Genomic DNA, 25,334 nt, shown 5'->3' with positions numbered 1-25,334 from the left:
TTCCTGACAATCAGGAGACACGTGCCCCCTCTGTTTATTTCAATCAATTTAATTTATTTTATTGCTCTCTGGGGACTGACACCTCCTCAACTGTTGCCATAATACAGTTAGCTCACTTCCACATAAGCAGTCACCAGATACTTTTTACAATACAGTTTAAAGTGTTCTGGTTTACAATATAATGGCAAGCTACATGTTACATATCTGTGCTTATAAGGCTCATTTAAAAATACCTCAATACTTGCATTCTTGTCAAATTAAGTTTGGTATTAAACTAAAACATTAGTTAAATTTTTTCCCCTCAATCTGTTACATTGTAACAGAACTGGTAACACCCTTACAGACCGTGCAAGAGTGTTAAACAAGCACCGACATGAATACGAAATTAGTCTGCAAATTAGAGGCGCCAGAGATGGAGTAGGACGTAGGGAGAGAAGGGTGGAGGATGGGGAAGAGGGAAAAACAAGGATAGAAAATACTGTTTTCATTTGGTTTCATCTGAAAGACAAGTCTAGTTGTCAGACTGAGAGCCAGGCTGTTTTTCTTGGCTCTCATTACCACCTTCCAGCCCCGTAGACTACATATTTGGACAAAATCCAATGTCAACACTCTGCTCCTCTCTCTGCTAGGGAGGGGAGAGATGGGGAGGTGGCAAAGTTGACAGTAAGGGGAAAAGCGAGAAAAAGATGTATACATAGACATGGAGGGGAAGGAGGGGCGCGTTTGGAGGAAGAGAAATGGAGAAAAAAGAGAGCTGTAGGTGAAGGAAGGGACAAAGAGAAAGATTTAGAGAAAGAAAACATGCATGTGCCTTTCATGCATGTATGTGAGGAGGCACAGATGTGTTCCTGAAGTGAACTCATGACATTTCCCTCAGACAGAGTGATGGTGAGAGAAGCCCTCGCGTAACCTTGTCACTCTGTGAAATAATTACAATAACACTGCTGTAATCCAGAATGCCACATAGTGAAAAAAGGGACCCGGGGATGGAAATGTACTTAGTGGCAGAGCGAGAGAGATAGAGAGAGAGAAAACGAAAGCAGGGGACGGCAAGGCAGACAGACGTTCGTCCATAAAATCTAAGAAAGAGCAGTAAAAGAGGCACAGTGATGTGATGCTGGAAGCAAGGGAGGGAGAAGAGGTTTGGCTGAGGTTGGACATCGAGAACGGACAGTGTCCACGTGTACATGAGGTCAGACGGCAGGGAGAAGAGCGAGGAGAATATACTGGATGGGATTTAAAGTTAGTGACTTTACAAACACTCCAAGACACTACAGTCAGAGATAATTAATCTTTACATGTTTCGCTGCTGCAAGCAATTTCGGAGTTGGGAACTTCAACGAGGACTGAAACTTAATGTGACACCAGTACCTATTATAAAGTGGGAGGAGAAGTTGTGTCCCATTTTCTGAAACGACAACTTTAAGTGTCATGAAGCACTAACTTTAAAGAAGAACCATAACCGTAACATAAACATATTGTGTTGTTAAATTACCCAAGAGCCACTGGGGAGGCTATTAAAAGAAGAAAACTTTCAGATTAATGTATTAACAGTGGCACTTCCCAGTTTCCAACTCTATAACTGCAAGCCAGAAGGCCCATGGTAGGCATAAATGTAGGGGTAAAACTATATGTATCTGACATAGACTCACACACATATGTGTAGCTGTACATGCTCCATTGTCACTGGGTCAAATGAATGTGCGATATAGTGCGGCACAACACAGACACATGGCTGCGTCACACACAGCTGGGCCGCGAGGGATATAGCTGGATGGTGTGTGTGTGTGTGTGTGTGTGTGTGTGTGTGTTGGCCCCATTTACCAGGTGTTGGGTGTTGTCATCGGCTGAGTGAAGGGAGGACAGTTATCCCTGAAGTGCACACACACACACACCTGTGAAATGGCCTGCCAGAGGCACACACACACACACACCTACACAAATAACAACTGTGACATAACAGGGACAATTCAAATCTGTCAATCATGACCTCAAACCGCGAAAGCTCCGAGACACACAAACTCACACACGTACGCAGACTCTCACACACCAGCTCCCCTTCACTGAGGCCAGTAGATTATCTGCCTATCTGGTTACAACCCTTCTCACCTCTCCATAACTAATTGGTTAGCCTGCCCATCAATCATTATGAGCCTGGTGGTGCTTTAAACCTGAAGACTGCAAAGTGAAATAAAATCAGTCTTAGCATTTATGGAAAAGCATTAAAATGAAGTTGTGCTCTCTTTATTTCCCTTCCCCCCTGCACATTAATTCCTACCATGAAAAGAGAAACTGTTGTCAGAGCAGACTTATAGAGCTCCCCCGACACACAGTGAAGATATATATCATCATGTGTATCTGGAGGATTAAGACTGGGTGGCTCCTATACATTATAAACCCAGACAATCAACTTAAGCTGCAGCCAGGCAAAACACTGTTTTTCCTCAACTCCGTACTTACTCCGTACATACGCAGACACACGCTCTGAACTTGTGAGTTACGGTAGTCCATAAAACAAAATACGAGCTTTAGACATGAGAAAACAAAGCAAACATTAAGACTGGCCTGTTTCAGACCAGGTGTCAGAGGCCTTAACAGCCCGAATGGCCCGGGCTCAAGTCCAACCAGATGTTGCTTTCACCACTGGCCATGCTGAAGACATTTACACTGCCTTTCATGACCGAGAGAGAGTTGGTGCAATGACTTTGTCTCGAGGTTTACTGCTACGTGTTCTCGCCATTTCACTGTGTGAGTGTCTTGACAGTAAACATGATGGAAGATGGATGTACACAAGTTGTTCTGGAGATCTTCCCCTTCAACTTCGAAACTCCATCAATACTGAGATAAAAACTGTACATTGGCGCGTGCAATGTGTGTGTCACAACTCAGATCAGGCTTTCAAAAACATATTGCGAGTCAAGCGTATTGTGAAACACGCTGAAAGTGAGTCATATCACTGAGCACATAAGCAAAATCTCATGAAAAAAGTACAAACAATTCCAAAAAACAAAAACAAAGACATTATCTTTTCCCCAAGCGTTGACTATACAGATGACTAATCTGTTACCCTCAGGTTTTGGGGATCCAGTGAATCAAAGCTGAGCAGAAGGTAATGGTCCATAGAGTCCATAAACAGAGCTGTGGGCAAGCTTAGCCCAGCTGTATAAAAGACCAGAGCTCGACAGCCGCTGAGAGAGACAGATAAGTAAAACAAAGAGGCCAGCTGTGCTCAAAACAATGAGGAGAATGAGACAGAGATAGCTGTGGAGGATGAGCGTATGTTTGTGAACGTGTGGGCAGAATCATGTTTTGATAAGCGTTCTCGATGTGTACGCACACTGTATGAGTTTTAGTGCACATGTTTAAGAACACAGTGTATTTTTAGTATATGAAGGGTTCATTTGCAAAAACAGTACATAGAGTCAATGACTGTGTGTTTTAAAGGTTTTTGTCTTGACGTCTTTTTTTTTGGTTTTGTTAGTGAAAATACTCCCATTTCTATCCACACTGTCTCAGAACTGAAAGAAGGAAAGAGAAAGGGAGAAAATAATGACTATGACAGACAATTCATGGAGTGAGCACCACCCATTTCTAGTCCACCCACAAACCCAACAACACAAGCAAATACATTTTTTTTTGCTCTTGCAATTCCTCTTGAGTATCAACTCTCTTTTGGGTTTTGCATTGGAAAAATACACTGGTTTTCCAAGAAAGTCGAACAAGTTTAAATACATCCTGTTGCAAAAAATCAGTCTCCTTGGTTAAGTATTGGAAAATGTAACTAACATTCAGTAGCCAGAAAAACAACACCAGGGGATTTGTGTGTCTGCGGGTAGGTAGGAAACTGTTTGCTAACGTAAAACATCAGATGTGCTTCTGTTTTGGACTTATTTTATTCAAGAAATGGTAAATGCAAATGTAAGACTTAACTTTAAACCTTTTAATTTTCCCATTTTCTTTGCACCTATAGAAGTACCTATTGTTGTAGCAATTAAACAGCAATTCAGAACATCAGAACTTGAATTGATTTGGATGAGAAATTCAATTTAGGTTATTTTACAGCCTTTTAAGTATGTACTGATACTCTTCCGTCTCAAGACCACACTAGCCCAGTAAATGAAGGTCTTGTCTTGGGTCACTGAGCGGGTCTTTCAGGCAGGCAAAGGGTCACTAGACCCCTGACTCACGCACTTAGCACAAGGAGAGGGGCTTCCATACAATGTCAATGGGGTTGCAATAGGAGAGATTGGGGAGCGCAGGTGGTTAGATGCTCACTGACACAGACAGTCTCCACACTCGCTAACACACACACGGCCATTTACACAGTCAGGAGACAGTCCATGTGATGAAACAATCTTTCAGAGCGCTACTTATAGTAACTGAGCCGTTTCTGTTTAGTAAATGACCTAACCCTTTCATGTCCACGCATACAGACACGTAAGCGAGCGAACACATTCAAAACACACAACCTCTCATTGAACCCCTGGGGCCAGATATCACAGCCCTCGCCACTGGAACTAATAGAGCACTTCCTGCATCAAACTCTTGAAACAGCTGCTCTATTCTGTGTGTATGTGTGTTGAAAAAAGGGGGTATTCTGTGAATGAATTCTTCAGATAATAGCATGGTGAGCAAGGGTCATGGTGGTCTGTTTCTACATTTATTACTACACTTTCAGTAGAGAAACTCACAGCTGGGGGCAAGGTCAAACAGAAAAAAATGCTACAGAAAGCTGTAAGACAAGCAACCTTGTAGTTTAGCAGACACAGTGTCTACAAGACACCTGGTACACACATGCACACACTCACTTCCTTAGACTCAACCATACACTTATCCAGTGTGTGATCAAAAACTTCAAAGCCACATAAACCCATGACAAAAACTGTAACTGCCCATCATGAATGGTAAGGAATACATTTTCTGAATAAAATAAACTGAAATGTCACATCCTTGATCTTTGAACAAACACACAGATTTGCATGCACACAGATACAGAACAGTGCCTGCTGTCAGGAGTGTAACAGTGTCCAGCAGACCAGACAGGGGTCTCTGGTTTGAGACTGTGCAGCCGACATTTAGTCTCTCCTATCTCCCTGATGGACTGGCCTGGCCTGGTGTGACACTAGCCAGGTCTCTCTGCCTTTTCTCCGTCTGCTTCTCCCTCACACACCTCCTCCTCCTCCTCCTCCTCCTCCCTCCATAAGAACACACTTTCTCCTGCAAGGTACTACTAGATACAAAAAGAAGTTATCACAAAAGGATGTCTCAAGTTACTCTATGTTACAACAACCTGACATTTGCACACTGTTGGGATCCACATTCCCACTGATATCGGTGTTGTATAACATGTAGGCACAGCGGGAAGGACAGACACAGCAGTTCCCCCTTCTCTTCCAATATGTCTCGGGTACTGTACAACAGATGCACGTCTTCTTTACCTATTTTCTTCTGCTCTGCTTGTCATGTGGAAAAACTGATTACTATCTACTACATGAGAGAGAGATATGCCCTTTCAGACATGGAGCCAATCATACTGCTGGGTTTATGTATGCGGTTGAAGTAGCAGTTTTTTCAGTATTACTAATGAAAAAAAAATCAAGTCTGTTCCCACATTATTCCAAGTAGATTCAACTTTTCTCCCACTTGCCACAAATGGAAGCAGATGGGGAGGGTTTTGGCTGCTTGACCCAGGAATGTAGCTGTATCTTGTGCTTACTAAAGATGTGATGAAAACGGCTGCTAGCGATGTTACCACATTATGCCAAGCACTAAAGGTTGCCAGAGCATGTATGGGTTGAGGTGCATTTGGGAAAGGGACTACATGGAGTGAGAGAAACAGAAGAAGTAAATGGTAAACTGGAAACTCAACAACATCTCAATAAAACTCAAGAAAATTACAATAATCATCTAAACCTCAACCACAGCATAGCAAGAGCCTCCTAAGCAATCGGTATTTTGTCCATATGGCAGCAGAAGTTTTTGTGCACTGGTAAAGGAAGCAGGCAGACCAATTCATCCCTCCTTCCCTCCTGCCTCAGTGGACAAGGATGAAGAGATGAAGAGATAAAGAGGAAAGGATGAGGCACCATCTGTACAGTACAGAGCAGCTCTGGGAATTAGAATGGCACACACATACACGAACACTACGCACATAAATGCACCGTTTGCAAAAGCAGACACACTAACACTAAGAGAGATAAATGACCACTATTTGCTGAAAATACACCAATTCCACAATTCCATGTTGAAATCCCCTACAGTTCTCTCCTACCTCCACTCTAGTAGAGTCCAGTCTTCAGTCCTTTGAGAAAGTCAGCTGCAGTGGCGGGGGTTTGCTTTCTTATCCTTTCCTTTTTGTCTCTTTCTGTGACTCCACGCCTTCATATGTCAGGCATGTGTTTGCATTCCCACATATGTGAGCTCCAGTGTGGCGAAGGCCAGAGCCAGAGACACAGATGGCACCCAGATGGAGACAGATAACGGAGCAGACCAGCGCAACGCTGCACTACACACACACGATCTCTCTCTTACTTTCTTTCAGTGTCCTCGCTGTTTGTCTTCCTCTCATGTGAAGCACGCTCTGTCACTCTTACTATCGCCTTCACTCAATCTGCCACCGCTGCTGTGCTTATTTTTTTAACACTCTCTGTCTCTCTCATTGAATTTGTGTCCTCTCGTGCGCTTGCTCTCTCAAGCTCTGAGCCTCCCACCCTCTCGATCTCACTCTTTCGGCTCTAGCTCCTCCCTGTTTTCCCACACACTGTCCTCTCCTCTGTTTTCATGGGCCAGGCGCTCCGGTGACGTCACAACTCCCAGCCCCCCTGGACCCCCCACCCCCCACCCATTCCCTCATGGATCCTGGCCAATCATCCACTGCTGACTGGCTCTATTCAACCTGCATTCACCGGCAATGGCCCCTGCAATTAACATAACTAATTGCTTTGGCACCTAAAGGCTAAACAAGAGGCCGTGCCAAGTGAGACAAAAGTGTGTGTGTGTGTGTGAATCTGCATGTGTGTGTGAGGGAGGGGGGCCTTTGCTCCCCACTCCATACCACCCTCCCCTCAACTCCTTCAAGAGAAGAGGGGATCTCCCTTTAAAATGTTTTTATACTAACTACACCCCCCTTCCAGGCTCTTTCATTGATGCCCTCTATTGTCTCAGCTCCTTAATGTGGCTGGCTCTGCCCTGCCTTGCCAGCCAACCCACTGGGGGACACTTGAGGAGCATGAATGAGTTATTCTTCTCTCCTCTTCTGCTCTCTTATCTCCTGCGCTCCATCTTCACTGAGTTAAACTTAAATCACTGTCTGATTTATGCCTTGCGCACAAGTGCTGCTGTAGAGACAATGCAAGTTAAGATAATGGAGCCTGGCTGAGATTGGGCAGCCTGCAAGCTTTATTCACTCCTGCCTATTATTCCCTCCGCCAGTTTACTTCTAGAACGTACAGAGGATGGTGCTAAGTTCATTCTAAGCCTGGGGTAAATAAAGCATTAATCTGTTTTTAATTAGACAACTGACAATTGAGAGAACATGATCAACGTGTGAGAATCCACAGGCACTTGGCTGTGTAAACAAACAAGCAAATGCTGTCAGATAATCACAAACAGTTCATTAAGAGAAGGTGCTGCCCCTTCTCTTTGCCGCCATGCACAATTGAATACACGCTTTCTGAAGAGCACTGAATAACTTAAGGCGTAAAAAAACACAGGTAAAATCCACACTAATGTGATATCTAATTGTTTCTAAGCAATCAGAGAAAGGGTTATTGTGGGTTACTGTATTTCCACAGCTTGTCAAAAAAAAATAGATTTGACTGAATAATCACCTATAATAACCTCTATCTCTCCTCCTCTCTCCTTGTAAGGCTGCTTTATTCAGGGTGCATCTGGTCAGCCAGCAGGCTCAGAGGCAGGGCCAGGTGGCTGGGAGAGAGGGAGAGAGGGAGGGGGGTGGAAAGATGGAGAAACAAGGAAGGCCGTGCATCTGAAGCTCTATACTGTAACCCACATGCTATTGTAGCACATAGTAGGTGGTGGATTGCAACTCCCACTACTGTCGGACAAAGGCTTTTAGCAGATATAGGTTAAAACCCAGGTGTAAAGACGCAGGTGGCAGATTAGTGAGCATGCTCACTAGAGTCTTTAGCACTTGATCCATCCTAGGTTGAACAAGTCTCAAGTTATACCTGGATGACTTCCCAAATCTGAGCTAAATAATGTCAGCTTTTACCTTAATGCGATATTGGAACTAACAAGGTACAAGTACAAGGTTTTTGCACACTAGTACCAATTTAAAGAAGACACATCATTCAAATTCTTGTTTAATATCTCAATAAGATAAGCATTATAATTTTGATAGACCAGATTTATTCACCAACAGTTATACCACAATATTGTACACTATGCCTGTATCAGCTGTAACACTGATGTTAATTTCCGCATCTTATTTTAAAACAACAAATATAGATACAGATCATACATCTGATTAGATATACTATATCTGATCTCAACAATGCCTGCAAAAATGTATTTTCAAAAACAGCAATTTTAGAGATGATGGAACAAATAATTGATTAGCAAAAGTGTGGTAAAAGACTAATCGGATAACCGGCTAATCATTTAAACACTAAATTACACAACTAACAACAACATAACTTGAGTGTCTCTCAAAGAAATCATAATGCCAATGATTTAAGATTAATATACACAAAAACTGTACATTGTATCATCCAACAAGGTTTTTAGAGCAGTTAGGCTGTATTCAGACCAATTCATTTGAATGGAGGGTTATCTTAATGCTCTTGTTGCATCAATGGACTAGCTCCATTGAAATGAATGAGAGGGCTGTAGTCAATCTGAACAAGGCTGTACAAAGCACTGTGCTGTCTTTTGACGTCTGCTAAGCCTTTAAACACATTAATCTGTTTCTCCAACTGGACTTCCTGGATCGTATTTCATCTCTCGGCTCTTACCTGAAGCAACACACCCCCACCAATGCAGCCCAGTCTGAACACGGGGCTGCTAACTTAATCTCTGCTTACCCCAGAAAAAAAAGCAGCACGCTAGTTGTCATTGTGACTATATAGCAGAAGCTTTATTCCAAAAACATTTGATTTACGGGTAGCACAAAAGTAGCTACATTTCTTTCCCCATGTGTGATCATCAGAAAAGTACTTATGGCCACTTGTACAAGTTCAAAAGTCTCTTGCAGCACTCTGAAGTATACTGGTCTCAAGTCTGAGCACTGCTCCTTAGAAAAAAAGGGTCCAAGGAGAGCAATCTATACTGTGCTATAACCATATCTATGTCATCTTTGTATTGGAAAGTCAGCTTGCTGCCGTGCATATGCATACTGTATAGCTTCCTTTTACTGTAGCTGCTCGAGCCTCATGCAGCTGTTTGCCATCGTGTGTATGTGTGAGATAAAGAGTGACAGAGCAAGAGAGTATGCAGCATCTGTTTCTGTTCACACGCTCCCTCGCCAAACTTCCACTTTTAGAAGAAGTAAACAGCATTTTTTAGAGGACAGAAAAAAACTGAGGAGGAGGAGGAGGAGGAAAAGAGGGAATGAGGGATTTTAAGAGTTGGTGATTGAGTAAACGAGATAGGAATCACTAGTCACTGTTTTGCCTTTAAAACCTCAGTTTGAAAAGAAGAAAAGGGTTCAATGTATTGTATGTAAATGTCTCTATTTACATTAATTTGCATTTGTTTTTGTTTTTTCAATGATGTTATTTGTGTAAGATTTAGGTTAAAGATATTTTCAAAGTGTTGCTTAATGTTATTCATTGTTTAGTGAGTGAAAAGTATTGGCCTTAGCCATATGATATTAAATGCACCACGAAAAAAGAAATTACTGACCACAAACTCTATCCATTCACCTTTAACTAAGTCTTTACACTCCTGAATTACTGGATGCACATGTGCCTCTAGTGAAAACAGTGTTTTTTAAGCCCCCATTATCATTACAATAGATGCCGATCCACCATGCCTATGGCTGCATGAATGGCATACAGAAGTGGTGGATGTGCTGCGAATGGGAAACTGCATCTGTAAAAGGAGTTCTAAAGGCTACATTTTACTAAAAGGGATAGCTGGGTAGCAACAGCAATATAGGAAATCAACAGCACTAAGGTGGGCATGTTGTCATAATTAATAATAAGAAAAGTAAAGTAATAAGATAATAAAATACCATATTTAAAAGTAAACAAGTTCAAATGCACTAGAAAGATGGTTTACACTCTTTTGAGGCAGGATTGTACAACTGCTGTTAATGAATCCCGACAGCCAAGGAAATCTGCAAATTAGCAAAATGATAGATGGTACATGCTACAAAGCTAGTATGTGTGCATGTAAATATTCAAACTAGGTAATATACTACTACTAATATACAACTACTGCAATTCCAGAGCTGCAGATTTCTCTACTCTGCCAACTGGTCCAGTGAATAAGGAACCCTGCCTTTTGCCTTTTACAGGACTGTCAGGTTTTCACAATCTGCCCCCACCCCCGTTCAATTGCATACCCATGATCCTAATTGATGCTTAACAACAACCACTAGGTGTTGCACAACTTGCAAACTGTGCACCTGCAAGACACACTGTGCAACTGGAATCATCTTTATAATGCAATACAACTCACACATGGTGAGAGCATTTTGTTCTCAGCACTCACTGAGGAGTTTGAAAGGGTAATCTGGGAGATGGGATTTCACTGGGAGCGATGCTGCCAAATCAGTGTGAAATGATGACAGAGATATTCATAAATGTCAGAAAAAAAACTACCATGCTGCAGCTTTGTATTCTTTTCCCAGCCACAACTTCCTACAAAGCATTCCCACTTCCCACTGTGTTTAGCCAATCTTTGTGTGTTCTTTGTGTGTGAGATTGTGTGTGCATGTGGTGCATCTGTGCAGTGATGTGAATGTGGCCTTATCAGTTAGCAAGCTTGTCTTTCGTCATACAGTGTGAAAATTGAGCCAAAACAATATTCTGGCCCAACTCTTGCTAACCTCTGCTTCACTGGCCAGGAGATCTCTATGGGGCCCTCACACACCATGCTCAGAGAACTAGTGCAGCCATTCAAAAAACAAATAGGATTTTCACATCTCTGTGACTGTTTAAATGTTGGTGTGATTAACCAACTTAAATCACTGCTTTGCTAGGTTGAACATCCAATCAGATTGCTGATAGCTGCCAATAAGAGCCAAATAGAGTACCAGACACACAGTAAAAAAAATGTCTCTCTCCCTCTCTCTTCTATCAGATAAAAATGTTCTTTTTGGTTAATTATTCATGTTGTTGCTATTTTTTCCTACCAAGCCTCATCATTGCTGCCCCCCTCCTTCCACCACCGTCTTACCAGCATGGCTCCCCTCCCTCTCCTTCCCCTCTTTCCCTCCATCTCATCACTGCTCAGACTCCTGATTTCTGCTAATCTGATGCAGCCAAAGATTTCCCTGTCTGATCTCGCATGGCCACATTTTCCATTACATCTACAGCACATTTATCTAATAGGGAGACGTCATTTTCCAGGTCCATGTCTGTCTGGGGGACCATTTACTGTAAAAAAAACAAAAACAAAACACAGTTACAGATCAAGTAAGATGCTTCTCCTTAGTAATCACGGCTAATGTGCGGCCTATTTTCTCTCTGTCTGCAGGGTCTGATGAGTGATAGGTCATAGAAACAAAAAACAGATTTTACTGTATGTGTCGGTTCTGGACAGTGAAAATTTGAGAGTGATATTGGGCGACGACAAGGGGAAGGACGATATTCCCAGAACATCATCCCCCCCACCCACACATACACTTTTGCTTCTACTTTAATGTTCTCAAATAACAAAGAAATTGAAAAAAACATTTAAATCTATTCTTCTGCCACCACTTTTAGGAGTCCCGTGGAGTTTTCTTGTAAACAAAGAAAAGTTATGTTTACATTCAGTGTTACTCTCCAAAATGCATTGTGTATCCTCCGGGTCTAATGGTGCTATCCATTTGCCTCATAAGTCCCCCGGCCGAGCTGGAAAGTGTAAATCTCGCAGCTATCTCGCGACATTTCACCGAGACACACCCCCTTTTGGTCGTACTTTCAGCCGTCCCACTCGGGGCCTGCCACTGCCCCTGGTGGCTCGAGACAAACGGTACAGCACTTGTTGAAATTGAAATAGGCGAAAATGGCAAAATATTATTAAAATGTAAGACTTGCAATAACGGAATTACTTGAAATGTTAGTGTTTCTGTAGAAAAACATTATTATTTCACACTGAGCTTCTTTAGATGAGCCACAAGCAATAACAAGACAGCTGCTGCACTGGTGGCGTCCATGTTCTTTCCGACTCGTAATGCCCAAAGACAAATGGAATGCTATAAGTGGTACAGCCAGGCAATTACGTCACGTTTTCACGTCAGAGCAACTCGGGCGGGGGATTTACGAGACAAATGGATAGCACCATAACAAACGAGGGCATTTTTTTGACATCAATGTTTACTAGCTTGCTTCTTCTCCCCCTGTCTTTGCTGGAGTATTTCTATATGTTTCTGCCTTGGTAAGAAAATAGTGCCCTAGTGTTTAGGATTTAGTGGCAGTGAGGTTGCATACTGCAACCATTGCAATACAGCTAAGCTTCCAAGCGTGCAGGAGCCAGTGTGTGGCTTGTCCGTTTTCAACTACAGTAGAAACACAGACCCGCTGAAACACGATTCTTATTCTGAAGTGAATTAGAATATTATACACTAATGAAAACATACCTATGAATACTACTGTATAAATATTGTACACTGCACCTTTAAACCAAATTTTAAGGCCTTATAATTATTTGACATTAAAATAAACACTGAACTAGACATTTGAATTTCTGATATTAGCTGATGTTAGTTTAGCTGTTTCTGAGGACAGTTAGGTTGGAGTCAGTAAGTAAACTGAAAGAATGAAGGCTTTAGTGGAGCTTATGCACCACTGATGTCTCATTTCCTAAGCCAATTCTCAAAACATTCATTGTTTAAATTGGCTAGCAGTTGTCTTCTTCTCTTCCTTTTGCTGGTGCAATGCTACATTTCTTGGAGCATCACTGCCACCAACAGGGGTCCTTGAGTCCCCAGCAAAAGGAGGAGTTTTATATTTTAACTTTTATCACATTTTTGTAAGTTGGGACAACAAGGGACGAAATAGGGTGGGCCCTTTTGATTTATTGTAATTTATAGTGATCCTAGTTTGATCATTAATTAACTACGAAGTCTTCAAACCTAAAAATAAAATAAAAAAACAAAAACTAAAAAGTCTTACTCTCAAATAGGGGGTCCACAGTCTAATGTGGATGTCCTTGACACAAAATTGGGAACTCATTTTAGTGCATCTCCAGCAAGATTTTTGCTGGTCAAGAATCCTTATGTAGATTGGATAGACGGTCATAAAGAAGGGAAAACATTTAAATTATCTGCATTTGTTTGGTCAGGGCCTCAGTTCAAAACTATATTGATTCCCTCAAGACTCATTCACGGCTCATCCCAACGACATTAACAACAAATGAGTGGCTGGGCAGGGGGGTCCCACGGTGCTCTGACACAAAACAACCACTGACTGGTACTTTACCCCCTCCTGACATTGCACTAGCCCAAACACGCCTCTCCCCTCCCCTCTTTCCCTACAGTCCACCGATCGGCCATTGCCCCCCCCCAACTCCACAACTATTGTGCCCTCCTTTTCAGGCATCCTCATATCACCCAAAACAAATGGGTCCCGTATTTTCCTCTCTCTCTCCTCCTCCTCCTCCCCCCCTCCTTTCTCTTATTTTCTCTCTTTCCCTCCTTCACTTGGTGCCGATGAAAGGCAGGCATTGAGCCGGCAGTGGCATTCCAAAACCTCAGGCCTCGGCTCCAGTGTGTCTGGCTATTCAACACTGCTGGGAGCCATTAGTTTAAGTAAGGTCTGACCCGCCTACTCACCCACGGAAAACCCTCAGATCTCCTATTACACTCGGTACACAGAGGGGAGACACACGGCTGCTCTTCAGCTGCAACGAGTGTGTATATGTGTGTAAAGAAAGGACAGAGATAAATAGAGATGAGTAAATGTAAGAAGTGCGGGTATGAAGTGTGTGTGTGAGAGAGAGAGATGCATGCATGAGTGTGTGTTTATGAGTGTGAGTGAAAGTGAGTGAGTGTTTGTGTGTTGGTATGAGAGACACAGTATGAGAGAGTGGCTGCATGAGTGCTTAAAATTTATGAGCGGTGGGTCTCACGCTCACTTGGCTGCATCTTCCTAAAGTTTCCACACAGGGAGGCCAAGTGCGTAGCCAGACGCCAAACCCTTCTCACCAATAACTCCCCTTAAACGATATTCAACAACCACGCACTTTTCGAAGTCCCTCCAGCCGCTTGCTTCTTCAACTTATGTACCAGACACGCCGTCAGGGATATCCATCTATGGCACTCACAGTTAAATCTGTAAATGCAGCAATTTCGCTAATTAGAAAATGATACCATGGATCAGAACTTGCTCCGTCTTGCCAGCCTCACCCAATTGTCGGCACATAAACATGAATAGTTCTCATAAACAACTCCATGTTTGGGCGAACTTGTGTGTTAAAGGAGTGTGTGTGTGTGTGTGCTCGGACAAGCCCACACACAGATGTAACACATGCAGTGAGTAACTACGCACTGGACATTCCTCTCAGTACAACAGGCTTTATTTTAGTGACAGTACTGTATATTGTTCACAGCTTGCCAGTTAAAGATTTGTGACTCTGCCACACTCTTTTATTGGGAATTAATGAATTGGTCAATTACACGATTTATGGGTTAACAGTCATTGAATAAGGTGTCACCTTATGAAGACAAACTATCATCCTCCTGTTCCCAGTGTCACTATACTGTCTAATACAACACATTGATTCCCCCCAATGTTTAGATATTAAAAAAGTATACAAATTAAATAATTATTAAAAGATTTTGCTCAAACTTTTTTTTTCATATTTCTCAATGCTTTGGGTTGGTGGTTTAAGATTGATGAGTCTCATCCCCCTATAGCATCAGTATTTGACAATGTGGGAATGAGAATTCCCAGTTAAATTTCTTTCCCAGCTCTGATTGTTTTGGTTCAGATGAGGTGGATTCTTGCATAAACCATAGGAGGACTAGGACGAGCCACAGAAACCTAATTTCTTTCAGATTATCTGTACTGTTGTCAGGATATAGTGAAAGTTTTTATGCAAATATGACAAAAGGTATCTAATATAAAAGCTACCCACTGCAGCTTTAAATGTGTCTTGCACTAATGGATAGAAAAAAACTAAACCGAAAATCTCCCTCAGTTTTATCATATCTGCTGCTACCCTGCATTTAGTCGTCCAACTAATTGTTATTAATGGGTGCAATGAATAATATATAACAAAACACAATCGCATAGATATCACTTTCTATTTTCAATGTACCACCACAATAAATAGATTTACATGTCAAGGTTACTGTGTCAAGGTTCATAACAACACCCACTCTTGCCAAAGGCACCACATTGTGCTGCTTCAAATAAATGCACATTAAGGGTTAAGAAAGGGATAGTTGTAGTTACTTTAAGGCAACACCACCTACTGTTACTTTATACTGTGTATTTTGCCTGATATGTGTGTGCTTCCTGCTACCAGCAAATGGTTCTATGTAAACCTTCCATCTCTCTTTTCCTCTCTCTGAGGCTGTAGGAGCAGCTGTGTTGTTCTCTTCCCTGGTGATGGCCACACCTGTGATCTGCAGGTGGTTCATCTGGCAGCGGAGCCGGGAACACCTGGCCAGGCAGAGATAGAGCCTGAAGGCTTTACTCTCGGCGTGTGTTTGTGTGTGTGTGTGTGTGTGTGTAATAGTTTTGGGGATTTCTGAAGGGCTCAATTAAAGTTGAGGGAAGATAACGTCTGGCTCTGCACACACACACACACACACACACACACACACACACACACACGCACACAAACATTCAGAGGCATGTGTTGGCATTTCCCAAGGTTGAGCCTTTAGGGATGTTTGGGCTTGTCAATGTTGCAATGCAATCCTCAATTTTGTGTGTGTGTGTGTGTGTGTGTATGTGTGTGTGTGTGTGTTGTGTGTGTGTGTGTGTAAAGGAGAGGGGGTGTATTTACAATTTTACTTGTTTTAGTTATTTTTTATTTCAAGACATAACAAACCAAACTAAACCTCCTCCTGTCTCCTTCTTCCTGCTTAGTTTTGTGGACTGAATTATACAAATATCTCCTAACAGAACAACAGGGTACTGTGGCAACACCTGCTTTGTTGTTGCTTTGCAGACCCACCACGGGTATGACATCTCGCTACGGTACTGTGCTGGGACAAAAAAGCAAAAGACAACAAGCAGAGACACCAGCTGAGGACAAGACACATAAACAACAGCACCCATAACACATTCCACCCTGGAAGCAAGAACAGAGAGAGTGCAATGCAAGTTTATGTGTGTAGTAAGAGGGTAGATCCTGTTCTCTGACAGCACAAGGCCCAGCAGGAGTGAAATCAGAAAAGGGACAGATGAGGTGAACTTGACAAAAGTCATAAAACTCACCACTGACACGTGGGGAGAAGAGCTCTGGAGTGATATTGGCTTAGGCTAAGATCCTCTGTCACATTCACTATCTGTTTGTTTGTGTGTGTGTGTGTGTGTGTGTGTGTGTGTGTGTGTGTGTGTGTGTGTGTCTGATAAAGGGAGACTAGGCCAAGGCCACACATCATCTTCATCATCATCTGTCAAGATGAGAAGTAATTATCTGGGTCAGAGACTTTGTTGTTCATGCTTCTTGCATATGCCTGACATAAGCACTACATGTGTTTCAGCTGATAACTGATAATCATTTTGACTTAAGTTATTCTATAAAACATATCCATTTCTTCAATGTACAGAAATATTGCTGAAAAAGAAGAGGTGCTTAATATTTTATAAATATTTTTATACAAAACAAGGAAAAATTACAAATGGATTGAATGGATTTTTAAGTGCAATATTGCCTATATCTCAAACCATGAACTTCTCTCCAATGAGAGCTTATACGCAACGCAGCTGGATGTCGGCAATGACAGGCCAGCTGCAGTTGGACTCTCTGTATGGTGGCCAAGACAGATGAGTGGGGATGGACAGAGGGATAAGGACAGATAAATGGAGATGGAAAAAGGAATTGGGACAGAAAGATTGGGAGGGAACAAAGAAGGATGTACGGAGGGAGGCCGAACGTCAGACAGAAACAGGAGGTGAGAAAGAAGTGCTGGAGTAACCCTGGAAGGCGTGGAGAAAAGGGGGAACCAATGCTAACTCCTCTTTGTCTGAGCCAAGTGGGAAATGATGGAAGGGGGGTGAAAGGCATGAGGAGTGGGAACAGAGAGACAGGGGCATTAAAAAAGCATAATGTGGTGATAAGTTCCAAGTGGGGCCCTTGTGTTCCCAGCCAATGTCCCTCCGCTTAAAGGAGAGGACCAAATAAATGCCTGCACACAATCCTGGGACCTGCATGCCGCCGTCCTGATAAAGGATACATGATTCTTTTTTTTCCATGATGATTTAAATGAAACACAGAAGAACACACAAAAGAATCTTAATCCTTTTTGGTTGAATGTTTCAAAAGCCATGTGACAAATATGCAAAACCACTCTTCAACCCTGTGAGCCGCCTTTTTGGAATAGTCAAATGTGTCAAGGGGATGTTTACGCTACCTAGTGACACCTGAATGCAGAGGTCATGGCGGTGGCTGGCAGTATAACAAAATGACAGTGTTAACAACGCACAGGAGCTGAGCTAAGGGCTGCAATCAAGAGTAAAATGTGCAGAGCTGGGTTATCTTTCAGAGACGGAGAAGTGATGTTTTGTCAGGGGGGTGGGCGAGCGTGGACACTCTAATAGCCCTCGTCTCCTGTACGGCTGGATATTTCTGAGGATTGTTATTGGCGGGTGATCCTCGGCACAAGATCACATCTGGATCCTATCGTCCCAGCCGCTCTGTGCAGTGCCGCACAGCAACAAGAAACAGCTGTGCAAAACTGGCTTCAATTAGCCTCACATTCTCCCTGACAGTTAATCCCTTTCTACTCTCCTTCTCTCACTGTTTTTTTTCCCTTTAACTGTTTGGTCACTCCTCTCTCCTTTTTTTTTTTTTTAAAGCTTTGCTTCAGGTTGCCACACTGTCTGAAGCAATAGACAGGGGAACACAGTGTGCTGAATTGGAAACAGACAATGGGACAGAAAGCTCAAAGGTCTCACGAAACACGGAACATGACAAATCCTATCTGTTTGAAAAGGCTGATGATGCTGTTTGCAGTGGTTTAGGATTTAACACAAGGGAACTGGATAATAAGATACAGAGATGATATATTTTAATTTGCTGTCATTGGGTCATAAATGCTTCATTACAATTAGGGTTCATTTAAATCTTAGACTCCAATGTTCACAGCATGTGATCATCAGCAGTAGATATGCACTTAAAGTCTGTTTAAATTGTCATTTGGCCACGTACTATTACTCGAACAGAAGATGTCAGATTCTTTGTTGTGGTTCACACATGTGGAGCACTGGGCAACAAAGTGACCCCATAAATTCAGTCTTTAAACATCAGTTTTCCCACTAAAACCACACTTAGCAAACACTTAATTGTGATCCAGCAGTGCAGCACACCGAATAAAATGTTGTCGCTCATGAGTCATTATTCAAACTCAGCCCAGCTCACACCAGATCAACTGCACACCATCTTGACTCAGCTAAACTGCACTGGGGAATCCAGCACAGATTGGTCCTGTGATAGGAAATGGGAGCCAGATTTTAGGTAAGGGAGCCGATCTGATGGGCTTGATGAGCAAATCTGGAAGGTTCTGCAGTCATTGTAGCCCTGGGGCCCGAGTAAAACACTAACAGGTGGTAGTGCTGGTGGAAAAGACCCACGCAGAGACCAGAGGGAGTGAGAAGGATCCTGGGCTCACAGCCTGACACACACAAACACACATATTGGAGCACACGCTTATTACAAAAACAGCCAACCACATGCATGACACACAGCAACACACAGAAACAAGCGTTAGCAATGCACAGAAAGACACAGTTGAATGCGCGCACATTTTCGACATACGTACCTGACACTACCCTTCTCATGTGTACAAACACATTCACATTCACACACACACACACACACACACACACACACACACACACACACACACACACAACACAAACAGCCCACAGAGACAAGCTAGGGGTGACTCAGAAAAGATCTGCAGGCACCTCTCTCTACCTCCAGCACAGGCAAATTCTCCCACATGGCAAAACACAAAGGGCCCACGTCTGGCAACGCTAACAGCCCACTCAAGCCAAAACCAATTAGGTCTCTAATGCAAACCTGCAGGGCCCCTTTGTCGTTTATTTCCCCTTTTAATGTCAGAGGATTGGAATCCGACTCTATAACCCACCCCAAAATAAAGAAAGAAAAAGGCAAAAGGGGAAAATTATCAGGGGTTCCAAATTGTCCACATGTTTTCAAGTAGAGCTAATTGAATCAAGGGAGAATGGAAATGATTGACTAGTGTGAGCAATGTTTAGCCTACATGCTCTTTAACACATTTTCTCCCAGTGTACACACAGCATCCCTGCTTCCCAGAGGGCTATTTAGCTTTCTGCATAACATCAAATTACTCCAACTAAACAACAATTACGGTAAAACAGAAGAATACACATATTTTATCTGTTCTGGGTTTTAGTTGGAACCGAATATTCCAAAACAGGAATTGCTTTCAAACCCAGAATCCATCATGTTTATAGTATTATATTACAGTACACACTCTGCTGCTCCCTGGTGGCCACTGTAGCACCATCATCATCATTATAATCACCGCCACAATATCACCACCAGCATTACAGTCATGTCTTTGTCATGCGATTATTTGTTTCTCTGTGGTGAAAAGGGGACCAATTTGAATTCTCAGGGGAGACACAGTGACACATGGGGCCCTACAGTCATGCCCTTGGGCCCCGCTGACCCCACTTGCATTGCAGGACTGTACTATTGACCCCTGATGTAAAGCAGGCAGAAACCGCAGGCAAAAAGGGAAAAACCTCCTCCTGGCATCAACCAGCAGCTCCAGCTTGGTTTCACACCGCCTGGTGTTTTTGTCTTAAAAAGCTGTAAACTCCAGATGGTGGAAAGAGAAAAAAAACTTTGCCTGGTGGATTAAGGGCTCCAAATCCTCCAGTGAAAAGACACATAGACCGAAAGCTGCTATTCAATCAAATAGGAGCATAATAGCTGTCTTGTGGGGGCTATATAAGGGATAATGCATCCAATAGACTATGTGTTATGCATAGTTTATTCTCACTCTTTAATGGATCCTAATGAGCGTAAGATCTCAGCAGACAAAGGGATGACTGGGTTTTTGTTTGGTCATTATAATGATTTGATAGGATCTGAAGTAACACATTCAAAGGTCTTCTGAAAACCTAGGCTGCCCTGGGAGAAGAATCAGATAATAATAGAGAGGAGAAGTGTTTTTTTCTGTCCACAATATGTAAGCCTAGCTCTGCAATGTTTTCATTAGCAGAGATTCTGGTCCTTAATTATGTAAAACACAACAATGAAATCATGGACATATGGGCCTTTTTGTTATGACTCAGCTGCAGCATAGTGCTTCATATTGTGCAGGTGCAAATACAGTAGGGCTATACATACCTGTGGATAAATGTCAGGTAGAAGTAACTCAAGTGTGATGCTGCATTTTATGCACCATGTTAATTAAGCATAAATTAAAGTCTACTCACAGTTTAAAACACTTGGCATTCCGACCATGCTCCGCGTGTTTCTGAGTTTTGTTCTTCTTGGCAGAATGATGGCTGATCAGTCTTTTCAAAGTCCTCCGGTGGAAAAAAAAAAAACACCTTTGAATTCATATATAGTGAAACGAAACCTGCAGGAGACGATCGATCCGGTTCACCATCAGGTGTCTATTCTCATGCGCAACAAGGGATATCAGTGTGGGCGGTACTGATTGTGAGTATGTCCTAAAACCAGAACTCCAATAACGCTGCGTTACAGCAGGGTAACGGTGTCTCTCTGTAATGATTCACTGCGAGCGGCAACAACGGGACACCAGAGCTCAGCTGACATAATCCTCACCGCAGACACACTTCCATTGCCTTGAGCAAAGTCGTTTATGACCTCGACTTGTTGGTTTATTGATTTTGTGCTTTAGCCTAAATCTATAGCCTAAAAACGCCCCCACAAATTGTCATTGAAACATGCAAGGACAGAGAGAGCCCGACGGAACTGAAAAATATGATGGATTGTACTTGATCATATGCAGCCCGAAAGGGGGGTTGAGTTAGTGTTTCATTTTAAAATGTTGAACGATATAACCGTGCTTGAAGTTTAAAAAAAAAAAAAAATTAAACAAAGTTGAAATATTCTGTGTGTCATCTGTTGCGCTTCATGACAGCAAACCTACACAGACTGATCTGGACCGCATCCAGAGTCTCACGTGTTATTCTTCTTTACAAGCACAATATTTGGATGCTGGCTGAGAAGGTTGTGAGCTATACCACCCCCAACACACACACACACACACACACACACACACACACACACAATCACATCCACCATCATATTTCCACCCCCTCCCCCTCTACAGCCACCCACATATGCCACACGCTCCTGTCCTTCCCCTCCTTCTCTTCCCCCCACCAGCCCCCCCATCCTCCACTCCTGCCAGGCTGCCACCTGCTCTCTGCAGCATGCTGCACAGCTGCTCTGCTACAATAACAAATTAAGGTCCACCATGGCAGGCAGGAGTCATTACCTACAGCTCCTGCTATGGGTGAGCCAAGGAGCCATCCGCTACCGCCTCTGTGTGTGGGGAATACAGGTTTCCCTGGTTTTTGTGTAAAGCAAGGGGCCAGGGGCCACTAATTGTTCTGGTGCGGAGCAGAAGATCAGGGGGTGCAGCTACAGTTTGGGGACAACGAAGCCAAGGGTCAGTACTTGCTGTGTCAGTGTCAGGAGCAAGTGACATGCTGCTGACTGTGCGGTTTTCATAAACAGTTAAAAGAATGAAAAAAAAGACGTGATATTTCCAACAATGCATGATAAAAAAAAACCCTGCCTAAAATTGAATGATTACTTACCACAACCAATTATTTAGTGGTTGTTTAAACACTTAGAAACACAGTTACACATCCACATCCTCTATTGGATTAACAATGAATGCATAAATGAAAGATTTTTTTCTTTGACACAAATGCTAACTTTTCAAATTTAAATATATTTTCCTTACAGGTTTTTTGTCACTTACAGTAGATGACAATGTTACTTTCTTATCAGTGTCATTAAGATAACACAATACAGCAGTGAATAAGCTATGAGCCCAAATAAGGTACTTGTTTTGAGTAGCCTATCCGTGCATTAGAGTATTGCCATAAATGGATCAACTTGTTTTTCACATGTAGTGATTAAGTATGTTAAGTATGATGAATTACATTTTTAAATTTTTTTTATTGACTGGACAGTATTGCGTAGGTACAATCCACAGATGAGGTATTTGCATCAAAGTTGGCAAGAAGTACTGATAGATTAAGATGTAGAAGAAAAAATGTTAGTTAGAGTTTGCTTCGGAGAAAATGAAACAAACTGAATGTTGCCTTGTGCCATTGTTAACATGTTGTCAGTGACACAATGCCTGCTGTCTGAAAAGGGGAGACTGTATAGTTCCACATATCAACCATCCAGTCTCTGGCAGGTGCATGCAGTAAATGGAAGAACACAAGATACGACGAAGTGAAGAAGACTATGTTAGTGTGATACCTTGAATAAACACTTATGACCGCTTATTCTTCTTAAAATGTAATTATACTCGTCGCCTGGTTGTTTGTGTTACATTGTAACAGTGTATATGTGGAATGAGTAACTTTTAAATTACCTCTGTGCATGCATGACTCATTTCTTATCTCAGATGACCAATTTCTGTGTCATAGCATGATCTTTTATTATTTCAACAAGTAAATCCATCAACCGGTGTAACTTAAATCTACATGTGTAGTATGTATTCATACAGTAAATCACCCCAGACTAAACCTTTGATTGTGACAACAATGTCCAACCTAGCTCATCTTGTCAACCAGCTCTGTGACAGGTTAACAAAGAGATGACTAGTCAGTTAGCAGGAGGCTGACGTCAAAGAAAAAACAGGCTCAGACGGTGGTGGGATTTGCCGTGGTCATTATGGTTCCTCTGTGTGACAGCTGGCCATTGCCCCCCTTGATCGCCTTTCAGCGTCTTTGTCACAGCCCCTTGAATCACACCAGCAGGACTGTTACACAGCAAATCAGCTGACCTGACCTACTGGCAAATTGTCTGAACATCTAACCTAGTGAACTACGTTTTTACAAGATGTAATATATCTAATATAACCCCTCATAATTCTCACCATGCAAACTAATGTGCAAGCAATCTGCCATTTTTCTATTAATGTAAAGTCTTTGTAGGTCACTGATAGTGGGTAAAGGTAGCCTACACTTCTTTATAAGGACAGATTAAAGCAGCTATAATTAATATTTTTTATATTTCAGCTCATTGTTTTGCTCTACTGGCTTGAAATTGTAATGTTTTGGTTCATTCTTAGCGTTCTTATAGCGATGAACTATGACCAATTGCAAACTTAAGTTGCTATATATATATATATATATATATATATATATATATATATATATATATTAGCTGGGTCTCACAACCTGCAAGTAGTCCACGTCACCAAGCTTCAAGCACCGCCTATTTTGACAGGATGCACAAATGGATTTTGTTGTGCTATTTTCTGGTGTGACCAAACACTGAAGTAATAAGAAAGTGTTATCTTCTCAGCATACAATCACTCTGTATTTTGTATTTTTTCATTGGCCACGCTGTGGAGAACCTGCAGGTCCTTCTCCTACCCCTGACCCCACACATGTACTCCTCAGCCTCAAGAGCCCCTCCTTTATGCTCCTCAGTCTGCTGAGTTAAGTAATCACTGCCTGGGAGTGATGTGACAGTGCCAACAACACTGTGAAAAGATGCCATGAATATATAAGCCCACACATTTACCCTTTGAAACTCACTTACCCTCTCCACTGTACAGTGGTTGACCTGACACATTCTTAATCCCCGTGAGGGAATGTTTTCTCCAATTATTTGCTCCTTCACTTCACTGTACTGAGTCAAGAGGGGGCAAGTCATTAGCTAGGACTGTTTACCCTACTTTCTCAGCAGTCGTGCCATCTGCGTGAGCTCTGTAGGTTGCATAAGGCCTGGCAGATATGACACCTCCACAAAACCTGTTCCCTTTTATCCATTGTTTCAATCTGCTCCTTCCAATATTATCTTTCCTCTCTCCTGTGCGTCTAATTTCTTCTAATTCTGTTTGGCTTTTTATGTTTTCACTCTCTACATCAATCATGTTTTCATTTCTCCTCACTTGTCTCCCTCATCCTCCATCACATACATGTCTACTCTCCTCTCTTCCTGTCATTCTCTAACAGCTGACAGACCAGACCCTGCCTGGTGGTGACACTTCACCCACGCCGACCCACACCGACCCAAGCCAGACCCCCAGATCACTAGTCCATGTGGGAGCCAGAGACAGGGCCAAGGCCAGGGTTGGGGGGGGGGCAGCAAGATGGCCCTAGTCATCATAATCATTCATTGCCTGCTGGTCCTTCTGTCCTTTGCCTCCTCCCACTCCTCCTGCTTTTTTGTCCTCCTCATGTCAGGGCCACACGGCACGCGTATCAGCTGAGCCCAGGATGGTCGGAGTCAATGGGGTCAGGTGGCAGACGCCTGGTTAATTCTCCTGAGGCTGCAACGAGCTTGCGTCAGCTCACACAAACTGATACTGAAATGTACAGACAGAGACAAAACAGACACACATTCTCACAGAATTCATTGCACAAAATAAGACGGACTGTGCAGACTGTAGATACACCATGGCATTAATAACGAGAGTTAAATTGTTGGGAGGTTTGATGAGGATGGTGGGGCATTGAGTCTGTCAGACAAACAGATAGATCGGCATTAAGGAGGAGGAGGGGAAGATTATAAACACATGACCAGATGGAGAGAGAGATAGCCCTATTATGTAGATCCTTCCATCTCTCAGCCCTGTCTCCTCTCTCCTCCGCTTGGATCCCTCATGCATATATACCTTTACATTATTCAGTAGGTTATAATGAGAGTAACTGAACGTGGTGGGGGTTAAAAAAAGAAAAAGAAAAAGGTCGCTGGGTGTTTTAGACAGCAGAAGGTGGGCCACAGGTGTACAAGCCTGAGACTGTTTGACCTCTCATTAT

The 25,334-nt window shown here is 42.6% G+C and overlaps 1 protein-coding gene across 3 annotated transcripts in view; it reads right to left on the bottom strand.

Annotated features, from left to right (window-relative positions):
- The window catches only part of cbfa2t2 (CBFA2/RUNX1 partner transcriptional co-repressor 2), a 36,270-nt gene extending 15,270 nt beyond the window's left edge, over window positions 1-21,000 (bottom strand). The window contains exon 1 of one of the 3 annotated variants that reach the window (XM_051415490.1): window positions 20,784-21,000. In XM_051415490.1, the coding sequence (XP_051271450.1) occupies window positions 20,784-20,811 (28 nt within the window). In that variant the 5' untranslated portion in view covers window positions 20,812-21,000. Of the gene's footprint in view, window positions 1-6,271; window positions 6,717-20,783 lie in introns of those variants that run through there. The other 2 variants (XM_051415489.1, XM_051415491.1) reach the window with 2 other exon arrangements.
- Between the last annotated feature and the right edge of the window lie 4,334 nt (window positions 21,001-25,334).

The sequence above is a fragment of the Dicentrarchus labrax genome, unplaced genomic scaffold (assembly GCF_905237075.1).
Source record: "Dicentrarchus labrax unplaced genomic scaffold, dlabrax2021, whole genome shotgun sequence".
Taxonomy (NCBI): Eukaryota; Metazoa; Chordata; class Actinopteri; family Moronidae; genus Dicentrarchus; species Dicentrarchus labrax.
This window is presented reverse-complemented; position numbering and strand designations above follow the sequence as displayed.